The sequence below is a fragment of the Pseudoliparis swirei genome, chromosome 23 (assembly GCF_029220125.1).
Source record: "Pseudoliparis swirei isolate HS2019 ecotype Mariana Trench chromosome 23, NWPU_hadal_v1, whole genome shotgun sequence".
Taxonomy (NCBI): domain Eukaryota; kingdom Metazoa; phylum Chordata; class Actinopteri; order Perciformes; family Liparidae; genus Pseudoliparis; species Pseudoliparis swirei.
In genome coordinates, this window is record NC_079410.1 from 11,013,292 (window position 1) to 11,026,698 (window position 13,407).

The 13,407-nt window shown below is 43.8% G+C and overlaps 1 protein-coding gene across 2 annotated transcripts in view; it reads right to left on the minus strand.

The window, feature by feature from the left end:
* Positions 1 to 11,476: 11,476 nt before the first annotated feature.
* prkar1b (protein kinase, cAMP-dependent, regulatory, type I, beta) overlaps positions 11,477 to 13,407 on the minus strand; it is a 66,226-nt gene continuing 64,295 nt past the window's right edge. For both annotated transcript variants that reach the window (XM_056407197.1, XM_056407198.1), the window contains one exon: positions 11,477 to 12,881. In XM_056407197.1, the coding sequence (XP_056263172.1) occupies positions 12,709 to 12,881 (173 nt within the window). In that variant the 3' untranslated portion in view covers positions 11,477 to 12,708. The remainder of the gene's footprint in view (positions 12,882 to 13,407) is intronic.

The following is a 13,407-nucleotide window of genomic DNA, read 5'->3' on the forward strand; positions in this document are numbered from 1 at the left end:
ATTTGTGATAATTAGCTTTGATTGAATAACAAATGGGTGGAGAAAGTCCATCCAAAAAAATCACATTATTCCACTCAGGAGGATTTTATGGATTTAATCAGGACAAAGTGAACGATAATTATTATTATCCTAAAAGTGATGATGGTGGTGACTTATCATATGAACACAAGCTCTTTCTTGTGCCTTTGAGGTTAAGGCAAAATCACCTTTGGATGTGTAATTTCTGGACATTTAGCTCAAATAAATATATAAACATGTCTGCGAATGTATGTGATGATGACATAGAGGATGAGTATTTAACGCCTTGAGTGCAATTTTGGGACACAGGAAGCAACTAGTTAGCAGCAGGTTAACAACAGACTGGTCTTAACTTGTCGTGAGGAAGCTGGAGGCTGTGCTGCGCTGGGAGGTCTGGGAGGAGAGCCGGAGGGCCTGATAAACGAAACATACCAACAGGAGCAGAGACAGCGACAGCGTGCACGCACATTATCAGCCAGAGGTGACAATCAGCAGGGAGCCATAGGTCAGCCAGCCAGGTGGTCTGCCCTCCACCTTGTCCATTCAACTGGATCTCATATAGCACAAGGCCAGCCTGAGGGCGCTGTTGCTGGAAACACTGCATGGAGAAAGTGCTCCAGCAGCTGGTGGAGCAATTCATCGAACTATTTTAATCGGCCATTGAAGTTCATTTTAAGGATGGTACCGATGCTGAAACATTAATGCAAGATTGTTATCGTCCTGCAATTATCGTTCATTCCTCATCATGCATTAATGTGTGTGATGCAATGACAGGCAGGTTCATCACGGCCCGCAAGGTTGTCATGGTTACATCAGGTCAGCCTCCCTGTCTGGATTCGCACCCTCACTGAAATGCATAAATCGTGTGTCTACACTTGGCATCATGGTGGCAAACTGGGAATCCGAGGAAGAGGTGACTGAGCAGGCCACGCCGTGATGTTTGATGTAAGGTGACGAAGTGGGTAAAGGGAAATACTTGCAGGTGAGGATGCATCCGATGGAGGAAAGCATCTTCAAATTGAGCTTGAGACAAAGACATGACACATGTAAGAATGAGAGGATGGTAGAAGTGGATTAAAAGCAAATATTTACACAAATTGGGCAATAGAAAGGAGCAAAAGAGATACAAATTGATGATTAGACGGTCACTTTAGAGGGAGAAGAAGAAATAAAAAACAAAAAGACCAGAAAATCATTCTCGCGCTCTCATGCGTAAACTATGAGGCAACATGTTTACTGACAACTGAGGTCTGTGTACCTAACAACATTAACCCTGTTAAATGGTTTTATAGATGCTGATGCACAATAAATCCAACCATAAAGACGCTGCGGAGAGAACGTTCTCAGAGTTCGGTGATGACTCCTGTTACCCCCTCAGGCCACACATAGTTCCCAGTGAGGGAAGAGTAGGACATGTTTTAGGAATGTGGTGGAAATGAGTTGCATTGCCTTTGAGGGATTGGAGTGTGCCTTGTTGTCTGTTCTTATCATCAACTTCCACGGCAAGAAGGCAGTGATCATTTAAGGAATCTTGACCTTGTGGGCCCAAATATCTTTACGGTTTTTATCTTGGGCTAAATTGTTATTGAGCATAGTTTCAGAAAAGTTGGAATCAACTCAAAAAAGCTCAAAGATGACTTTTTAATTAAGATCTTAGAACGAAAGGAGGTAAGACATGATTATGGATATATAAAATGGAATAAAGTACAGCATACCCGACCTTTAGAATAAATAATGTTTAAATAATTATTCTATGTAAATAATATAATGCTCTGACCTTCAACACAATATACACAGGCATTACATTATCATCCTTAACCAAATGAAGACTCTGGTAAGTCAGATCCAGTAAATGAATTCCTTAAATGTACCCTTTATCTAAATGTGCCTGTGATATTTCTTTATTACCCACAGTTTGATACAGTCCTGTAACCTATTGAATCAAAGTGAAAGACCCAGTTTCTCAGTACAGTAAGTGTTATAACACACACACACACACACACACACACACACACACATACATACACACACGCACTTTCATCCATAACTCAATCTCAACTTGATCCCAGTACAGCTGAACTGAGCTGCCACTTTCATTTCACTGTGTGTGTGTGTGTGTGTAACAACAGCTGAATCTTGAAAACCCTGTAATGAAAGCAAGGAATCTCACACTTCACCGTGCTGGGGAGCCATAAAAAGATTGCAGAGCTGACAATAGAAACTCAATATACTGATAGCCACATAATCACCTTATTATACCTGTAACTGTTGCATATTTCCTTTCCAACTAAATCTATTTTCCGTTCGATGGCACCTCATAATGTCTAACACAGAGTGGATCAAAGAGTGAATTGCCTTGCAATAGGGAAACAATCAGATCTTAACCTGGTGTCTCCCCCGGCTCCACCCAGCCGTATCATGAGCATGTATGAGTCACGGACACAAGGAGCAGGTCCTTTGCAGACTACAGAGTGATCTCCTCCCTTCTCCACAGGGTAGAATTAGGCCCCGCGAACCAAAGTCCTAACTAGCTCATCAGTGTCTATGATGACAAAGTTGATTCCATTAGTGGTCTGTGTGTTCATGTTTTTAGTACGCCGCCGTGTGTCATTTGACACTAGCTCGTGTCTCGTAATAGGCCCATTAGAAACAGCAGTAACATTTATGGTCGGTTACTCATGCACACGCACACACACACACACACACACACACACACACACACACACACACACACACACACACACACACACCGGTAAGTAATTCAGGTGAAATTTCCCAGGAGCAAAGGTACATTCCAGAGCCTGGTAGTGATATAGATTGGACTTGGAAATTATCAAGAGCAGAGTGCATATCCAGGGCAACCTCTCCATGCATAAACAAGCAGCCACACATAGACACATTCACATGGAGAACGACTCAGACACACACACTTTTACTGCTTGTTCACCTGAATATTAAACAGTGAAGGGAGGTCAAATACAGCAGCCATACTTAGAGCTTACAACTGCGCGCAGCTGCTCTTTTATAGGGACGATTACTAGCAGCCATTTACAGGCCTTCATCTCTCTAATGCATAGCAACCTGAATGAAGTGCCCTGCGGGGCCTCCCAGCACCCCTCAGGACCCCTTTCAGACGCTATAGGTGTGCAGGCATTCAGAGGGCACAATGCCAAACTGCTCTTTCATAAGTCGAGTCCACCTCCGGAATAAAAAAATTACACCACATGCACTCAAAAAATGCAAAAAGCTGGTAGTTTGCAAGGCAAACTTCCAGCTGCAAGACATTATGCATTACAGCGATACTCTTCAGTTGTTAAGGGCCCGCAGCATCCTCTCTGTGTGATCTCCAGATCTGTCAAACTGCGGTCTGCTCTTGTCATAACTGTGCCTTGACTTTTTTCCCTCTGCACTCCTCCATGAAAGCCACCCTTAGAGAGATGGAAATAGGTGTTCGGTGTGAAGGGGAAATTACACTAAAGAGAGAAAATACTGGGAAGACGCTGGAAGAAGTCCCGAGTGTGTGTGTTTGGATGTGTGTGTTTTTTTGCTCGGTCCTTGCAACCTCAGCATCCAGTTCCTGCAGGCTCCGAGGTCAGACCCCGTGATGTAGGTCAATGTGCACGGTGCAGTGTGTGCAGAAAACAGCACGCCTCAGCACCAGGTGTTGAATGGAAATCACATTTTAAAAAACAAATCAGTCTTGCAGCTCAGGTATGAACCAACATGTATTATATGTGTGGGAGTCTACACTGCACAGACAAATGTATGCACGAACACTTACACACCTGCACTCTCTCATGCACATTCTCAAATTTCCACAAGTGGACAGACAGACATGAAGCAATCCGGGCACAAGTCCCTACATGCAGTTCCCCCTGTACACGGCTCCTTTTCCCCTTAAAAACACTGCCTCTTTATTCTCTATGAACAAAAAAACACTCTCTCTTTCTACACACACACACTCACACAGAAAATGGGGGACTTCCAGCCACTGAGAAATAACAGTGTAATTGCCGGTGCTCTGTTGTCTATCAAGACCTGACCTTTTCAACATGTGTGTGCCGTGTTGGGAGCGGTGGGAACCGGCAAGGAGGAAGACAGGGGTCTCCCCAGCTCTGTGGTGGTCTGACCCAACCTCCCCCTTCCTTTCTCCACTCCAACTTCCCCAAAACACTGGGAACTCCTACTACGTCCCCATGTTCTTTGGGCTCGGGGCTGGGAGGGGAGGACACGGCTAACCCACAAATCAGACTCTTGGCAAGGGGACATCAAAGGGGGAGCAGGAGGACGTGGAAAGGACAGGGGGAGACAGAGCTGCCCTGTCTCACAAACTCAAGGGGATGGAGGAAAATTCAAGGTTTATGTGGAGAGTCCAGACATTATAGTGACACAAATGTACACGTTCTGCTGGTGCCAATGGGAAAATAGTGCACTGGTATTGCCTTCCATAAATCTGGCCCAGTAGTGAGTGCATTAAAGAATGAAACATATACAGGGGCATACTCATAATAAACATGTGAGAGTTAAGAGTATTCTACATCAATGGTAAGCGGAAATAAATGGGCTTTGACGAGCAGAGAAAAGTCATCCAAACAAATAGAAAGAAACTAAGATCAAGAGGGACAAAGTAGATGGGTTCCACGAAAGCCTTTTATGAAAAGTAATTATAAAACACATCATAAGCTAAATCGATCACTCACAGATCCAATGACAAGTTGCCTTCATGACATGACAGACAAGCTCAGCTCTCAGTGGGGGCACACAAAGCTGTCCTCAGAAATGTATTAGGGACCTATAAGCCCATAATTACACCAATTGGCATGTCAGAGGGGGCTTTCACTTCATTATGTACCCTTCCTTCTCCTCTTGTCTTTCAATAGCTATATAGGCCGCCCCGCTCACGGTGTAGGGACCATGAGCTGGGGGAACTAGTGGTGGTCATGATGATGATGATGGTGGTGATGTGCATGTGGGAGGGGGCAGGGTTCTGTATCAGGGGGATTAAGGAGAGCTTTCTGGTTGACTTGAGTGACGTTAGATATCCGTGACAGAGTTGAAGAGGAAAGACTTGGATGGAAGGAGGGGGAGAGAAGGAGTGAGGAGACTAGGAAGGGTTGCAAGGGTTTAAAGGAAAAGATACCACTGAAAGAAAAACCCTGGATTAAAGGGTGATTACGACCAGTTGGAGAATCCACTTTGGTGCACCTGGTTACTTACCGTGTTGCCATCTCTATCAGCCCCAGGGCCCAATACGGAGCGCTATGACATGGAGCAGGGCCCTGAATTGAGTTTAAGATGTCCCTCAACACAGCACCATTCCTATGGCAACCACACCTAACTGAGCAAAGCACTTAACCTCCAGGAGAGAAGCCCTACCTTGTTTATGAGCCGTACCGTGATGCTATTTCGCACGCATCGTGGTAACGATTAACAGGGTTTAATGTGAGCCCCCTACCCCAACGAGCTCCCAGGTTGCTCCTCTGGAGGAAACACTAAAGACTCTTTAAAAAATAATTACAGCAGGTTTTTGGCTCCTTTATTGTTGTTGTTGTTGTTGTTGTTGTTGTTAATCGAGGCCATAAAAAGAGTATCAGATCCTGCACTGAGGGACATTTGTTAGCCAGTGTGAAAGAGTTAGAAAGAGAGAAAAGGCGAGGGGAAAAGTGAGAAGACAGACAGACCCCCATTATTGTAACTCCTAGTAGTCTTGCCTCGTATGACAGTCAAGGGTAGAAAGTAATTTCAACAAATGGTAAGATGTGTGTGTGTGTGTGTGTGTGTGTGTGTGTGTGTGTGTGTGTGTGTGTGTGTGTGTGTGTGTGTGTGTGTGTGTGTGTGTGTGTGTGCATTCATGGTTTGTTGTAGTCAGATTGTAGAAATAACTTTTTTTTGTCCCCCAAGCCTTTGATGCCAGCCCATACTGTCATTATGGTACACAGACCAGAACTACAATAACACCTCTCCACCTCCTCCTCCTCCTCCATCTCCTCCTCCTCCTCTTCCCAGGACTCAAGATGAAGTGTCAAAATCCCAGGGCAGAGAGAGATCACAACAAACTGATTATCAACAGGAAGTGGCTCCATTATGGGCTTATAGATAGGAGAGAGTGCTCTCTGGTTACACCACTCACTCAAATCCACACATTCCTACAAGGTTTAGGGGGAGCCGGGTCACCCCTGGGGTTTTGCTCCCCAGTTAATGCCACAGCCCAGGGGCATTGCTCGGGGTGCAGCTGGGATATGTAAGGGAGTTGGGGGTCCTTTAGGAGGGGCTGGAGGGTTGTGGAAGTTGAGGGTGGCTTGGAAATCAGAGGACACTTGACAGCCTTTGCCTTGTGACTTTGCACACCTGCAGAGGGTGGCTATGTTTTGGGGGATGAGCTGAATCCTCTGGGATGTGAGGTTAGACTTCGTGAAGCACTCACATCAAACACTGACAACTTGGTAATTCTTGGGCAAGATGACAAATATGATCCAGATAATAAAGTATGTCAGTACACAAAGCTGACAAGCTGATTTTGAAACATGAGATGTTTTAAAAACCGGGAGCGAATGATGCATCTAAAATGTCTCAAGGCCAAATATATATTAATACAATTTGAAACCATTTCCTCAACAGAACAAAAACATGAATGAATGAATTGTTTACTCATTGTATTCCTTCATCTTCCTAATGTAATTAGAACAGAGTTAAAACTACTTTTATGAGCTGCACTCAAAACTCGAACGATTCCTCAGAGTAGGAGGCGCTGCAAAAAGGAACAATTGAGACAATTGCTGCGCTGCCTCCCCAGGGAGTGAAGTCAGAGTCAAGTGAAGCGATGGATTGTGCTGGGTAGGAATCAATGTGGGTAGGCAATTGCAGAGTCATGTGAGAAATGGGAATATCTCACTCAGAAAAATGCTACTGGCCATTCTTTTCCCCTTGACCATGCAGAATATTGGGAGAACATTTCAGTCGATTGTTTGCTTTTCCGACACATATTTTGGAAGCGAGTCACCAAGGCTCCGCTAGCTGGGAATAGCTTTGAAACCGAGGCCAACGTCTAGGCGACTCAGGGAGGCCTGGCTCAGTGTTGCTACATGTATACATGTGAATTATTTACTTGTCGTCCAGCAGGAAATGAGGAACGATAACAAGCTTGGGAAAGAAAAGCAGAAAAATAAATAGATGGTATCTCATCCCCTGGTTCTAGCTTTCTCTCTTTCTTCTTACTTCTCTCCGAGGCGGTCAGCTGGGCCCTATACTGTAGACTTATGGCAAATAAGTGTGCCTTTAAAGACAGTAACAATCACTTCAACGACTCAGAATGGGCTCATGACTTAATTTTACTAGAAAGATGATTGCCTTGTTATACATTTTATGTATTGAGCATAAGCATCCAACAACCATTTGCTAAGTAAAGATATCGTGGTGTAATGTCTACCTGACTAACTTAAGTCACTGTCGCTCTGCGCGTGTTGTCATTTCAGCTTCTCTGTTCTCTGTGCTTTTAGTGCATGTTCATGCAAGCGAGCTTGTCACTCTGGCTAGCTCACAACCGCCGCTCTGCTCTCATACGGTGATTAAAGCTGACGACACCGAGTAGCACCCACAGTTAGCTCTGTCAGCACTGGTGCCGTTGTTTGCACTGTTAGCACGTTAGCTGTGTTAGCCGCCGGGTCGGCCGTTTCGATGTTGTTAGCCGTTGAAAAGCAGATATGCTTTCAATCATCTAGCACCATTACAATGGAACTGCTAACGGTAAATGGGATTCTACTTGTATCCCACTTTTCTAGTCTTCCAACCACTCAAAGCACTTTAACACTACATGTTCTTTGACCGTTTCACACCCAGTCATAGTAGCTACCATGCAAGGTGCCACCTGCCCATCAGGACTAATTCATCATTCATACCAATTCATACGCCGCAGGCATAGTTCAGGTAGCAATGTGTGTGTCTTGCCCCAGGACATGGGCTCGCTATCCTCTGATACCACTGATCCACAGTTGCCCGACTGCATCAATCTCACACATCACAGTCTGTTTGGATGTGTTGGGGGAGTACTTATGCATATGTGAACAACGTTGTGTGGAGCCTTTTGTGGCTCTAAAGAGAACAGGTCAAAATGTTATACTCTTTCTCACTTGACTGAAAGAATTAAGGGAGACGAATGTGTGGAAAAAACAAAACTGCATCTCTGGTTCTGCATCAGGGATTTTGATGTATGTATTTTTAAACTGTCCATCGCTACGCCACGATTGTATTTTCTTCTAATTCTTTTTTTTGTTTTGCTCCAGTAAAATAATAATTGACCAAGTTACTCGTTCCGTGGAGGGCGGCCGTTTAACTGAGCCAGACCTTGTGATGTTCTCCTGACCCAATTTGTGACTCTCTTTCTCTCCCTGACCTCGACTCGACACCCCCCTCTCATCCCTAACCTTTCAATCCTCACTATTGCTCAATCACCTGTGGCCAGGCTGGGATGGTGACCCTTGACCCGAGAAGGTCACGATTAGAGCTGAGAATCAGAGCAGCAGAATTAGGGACCAGGCACAGATGAGATGCCCCCGGACCGAGAGCTTCAACCCAGCCAGGCTGAACTCTGGAACAGTCAGGTTGCCACACCCAATATATCAAGAAAAGACAAGAAAAGAGCTGCGTATCAAAGACTTTGGTCATTAGCAGGCGGATGGGGGTTGATTTTTTTTCTTCACTAGGGTGTCGGGATCATGGAGGAGGGAGAAGGCAGGGAGAATCAATGGAGGTTGTAGTCTTGTGTTGGCAGGCATTTTAATTAGCCGGGATCTCCCTAGACAAGGGAGAGAAGGCAACAGAGATGGCAGCTATGGGAACACAGAGAGCAGGAGGAGAGCACAAAAGAGAGAGAATCCGGGAGAAAGAGAGGGGGTGATGGTCGCACGCCCACGGGCTACACTCACTGTGCCAGATCTAAATATGCAGCACCAAATAAAACATCCTCTCATGAGATCATGGGGGAATGTGTCTAGTTATGGGATGCAACAGATACACATGCAAGCATGCACACACACACACACACACACACACACATACACACAAACTTACCAAATCACTCCCAGCCATCTTATCTTGTAAATTGTTGGCAATCTTAATACACAACTTGGAATTTGGAGGGATCCACAAAGGAAGCCATCCTGTAAATGAGGAGGCAAAACGTTCCCATGCTGGAAATAAATTCTTTAAAATATTCACTGGTTCTCAGTGGACTTCACGCAACTCATGGGTGCACTTAAAAACTAAAGGAGAGCATGTTTGAGGTCAATGAAGTTGGCACAGCATTTCTTTACATTCCTCTTCCTCCTCCTGCATGATCACCGCCTCCTTTGTCTTTTATCCTCTGCGTCCTTTTTGTATCCTCCTTCTACTCCTCCCCACCAGCTCACAGAGTATGGCCTTCTTGTTTGTTTGGACAACAACATGCACTAGAGGAGCTTAAAGTTGTTATAGAAGCAAGCTGCAGAAGTGAAAGAAAAGGATGTATTGTTTCGCGGAGATGGTCGTGCAGTTGAGGTTATTCATCCTCCCCGCTCATGTTGCTTCCCTCCTCACATGGACTGCTTCCGTTTGGTACGTCATATATCGGCCACAACATTGGATCTCCAAGCAACAGTTTTGCAGTGCTTCACGTAAAAGTGGATACAACTGAGAAGCTTTGAACCTTTTAGAAATGTTGTCAGTTACTACATTAAAAAGTTGTTTTTACTCGGCTGATGTTGACCTCTGCGTGTTGATGGCTGAGCCGCTACAAGCTTAGGGATCATTTTACTTTCTTTTTGAACGTGCGATTAACTAATGTGTTTGGCCTCTGTTCCAGGTACAGTGGGACTATGAAAGCATAAAGGACCCAAACAGCAAACTGAGTGAAATTAAAAGTTGGTAAAAGAGTGAGTGTGTTTACTTCTGCGCTCTTTTTTTTACACTGGCACAGTGCCACAGTATCAAGGCTTCATCTTACTGCTCTTGTAACAGTGCAAGTTTTTGTCCTCAACTGGCCCACCCGGGATGGCACAGTAATGACCATGTCTAATCAGGTGCTTTGGATACACACGCACACACACACACACACACACACACACACACACACACACACACACACACAGCTCATCATTTGGATGTTACCAGTTATATCAAATAGGCTTCCTTTGGGACAGACGGATGTGGTGGTTGGTTGATAAAATCCCAACTCAAGGTCCGCTTACGAGCCTTGTTTTGTGAATGGAGTCAATCCACACAAACTCAAACCACGGATGAAGCTTGCTTGGCTATTTTGACATGGGTGATTGGATCCAAAGCCCCTTGGGACACTTTTGTTGGACTAAAAGTGAACTCTGAGTAATATATATATATATATTAGGGCTGTCAGAGTTAACGCACTAAAATATTTTAACGCAATTAACAAACAATTTATCATCCACGATATTAAATACCTCGCTGGCACTTTGTAGGTAGGAGCCTCTTTGAAAACACAGCTCTGTGTGAAGTTCTGTCTTTAAAAAGAAGAAAAACAACTTTTAATCGCGATTAATGAATTTCAAAATGTGCGATTAATTAGTTAATTTTTTTTCATCGATTGACAGCCCTAATATATATACATAGCTATTATGGATCATTCATCCCTTGGGTAACTAGAATGACCTAATATTTCACAATTTAGGATGATTGGAACATCAGCTTCATCCTCTTCAAAGCTCATCAGATTGAAAGAGGTCAAAACGTTCATTCTTGTTCGTCGGCAGTGTTAAAATATTATCGTAGTCTGAAAATAAGTGATAACAAACAGGGTAAGCATGTCTATGAGAGAGAAAGAGAAGTCATGCACAACATGCATGTGGATGAAGCTACTCATGGCTAACTGCCATGAGTGGACACTTGTTTTCATGCTGGAAATCTCACCCCAAATCCTTAAAGATGGAGAAGAAATACTTGTTTCACTGAGCATGCTTGTTTGTGTGTATATTGTCAAAGCGATGAAGTGCATGTGTGTGCATGTGAGAGGAGGAGGGGACTAAACACAATGTTGGCAAGTTGAGGGCACATTCCTTACTTGATTTAGTGGGCATTAAGATGAAGAGGAATGTGTCAAAGCTGTAGAGGCTTTAGTCCACTGTGGTGTTAACTGGCTGGGAGGAACTCTATCCGCTCAGGCTGATGGATGACTGACACTTGGCTTCATGTAAGAAGGATGGAGGGAGCCAGAGAAGGGGCAGGCCATGATGGAGAAGAGGTACCTGTAGGATGAACATGTGAAAAGTGAGATTGAAGAAAGAGAAGCGAGATTTATAGCAACATCATGTTTAGGGGAGATTGGGTGTGGGCATGAGATGAGATAAAGGGGAAGAGAGAGAACAAAGTCTAGTCACAAGAGGAGATGAAAATGTGAAATAGTCACATTCACACAGGGACTCAGAGATCAAGAGAAAATAATGACTAAATCAAGAGAATTTCAGAAGCTTATCTTTATTTGCTCAAGATTATTTGATAGTTGAAAGAAAGACATAGAAAGAGAGAGAGATTTTTCATGTGCCATTTCATACGACATCAGTCAATGGGTCAGTTGTGCAAGTTTGACAAAATACAGTAGGTCAAAGGAAAGCAACACAAGTATCTTTTTACTTCTGTCTTTTATATATTCATAACATGTAAGTCATGTCTTAAAAACAGCTAATTCAAACATCTGTATTGACCCATCGTTACAAACTCTAAAAGTGGTGCAAAAGCTTTCATCGAGCAACACAACCGAATGAAAAGTGTCAGGAAAGACGTGTGTTTGTGTTGAAGATTTAAATTGTCCTGAGACAGTGTAAGCATCGACAGTATGAGTGAGTTTCAGACTCTGGTTGTGTGTATGCGGCCTGGACTGATAACGCGACGGCTCCTTTGGTATCCCACAACTCACAGATCAGACTGAACCACATCAGGAATTAACAGGACAGAGACGATTCATTGAGAAAAAACAAACTTGTTCGTTAATTTAGCTGAGATAATGTTAAAATGTGAACTCAACATCCCACTGCCTTGAACAAACCCAACTGATAATAGCAGCAAAAGCACACTTAACAAGCATTTAAAATGAAACGGCCAAGTATCCTGTACAGCTACGTTTTAAGGGAACAGGGGTCTGTTTAGTGCGCGTCTGATTTGACCTAGAAATGGCACCACGCACACCCAGAAGTGAAAGAAAAGGCAAACAACAGCCAGCGGAAAAAAGAAATATGTGCTCGCTTCCATCTGCTGTACATAAACATGACTTTACCTCCTTCTTGTTTCCTGAATTCATCCGTACCTTTCATAAATTCATGGAAGTGCAAATGTGGTTCTTCGTCAATCTAGAAGCATGCATCACATACAGTTACCACACTGTATATTTGACTCATTTACAGTATTTAATGAGTTGGATTATTCCTGTCCTCCCTCTGATATTTACACTCCTGCATGTTGGTTTTGACATAAAGCTACGTGACAGCACCGGTCAAGTGCACAGGATCGGAAAGAAAAAAAGAAAAGCGCAAAATGGAGAGAAAAAAAAAAGGCAGTAAATGAGCGCCCTGTAGTTGTGGCTGTAAAACCCATGTCCTTCACCCCGCATCCTCGCCTATTCCCACCCACGGACCCAAACGCCGATGCTGATGCTGCCCACCCATGCTGGTGGCGCCCAGAGGGGCCGACATGTCACACAGTAAGGGAGATGAAGCTGTTGTATCTCTGGATGTTCCTCTTGAGGATCTCTGAGCACGGCCCCAGCACACGCTCAAAGCGGGGCCGGTCCAGCTTCACACACTTCAGCGGACCCCGGGCGACGACAGTGGCTGCCCTGGGACGGTTCAACAGCAGGGCGATTTCCCCTGCAGGACGAAGGAGACATGGCAATCAATTGTTTTGAGCCGTCAAAGAAATGTCTCAATGTGCATGATTTGTTGTTTTTGGAAGACATTGAAACAGATATGTGTAATTCTAATGCATTCAGATAATATAAAACTGACTTCTTGTTGTGAATCTGTTTTTGGAAAACAGCAGAATGACAAGAAACAGCAAGACGAGCTCGTGAAGAAATAATGTATGACCAAAGAACTCTTGAGTAAAAAAACAAAATCATTTATTTATTGTTTCACAATTAATTTTTTCTAGCTGAAATGAAATGCCAATCGATTACTCCAAAAGCAGAAAATGACTCAGCAACCATTTTCATAATCAATTTCAAATCAAAAAATGCCAAAGAATGGCTGTTTTAGCTTCTTCAATATTAATATTTCTTTATATGATTATAAACAGAATATCTTGAGGTTTTAGTCATGCTGGTGAGACAAAACAACACATTGGAGAACAAACAAAGACAAATATCCTCAGATGAACTCATAATGATGATGGCTG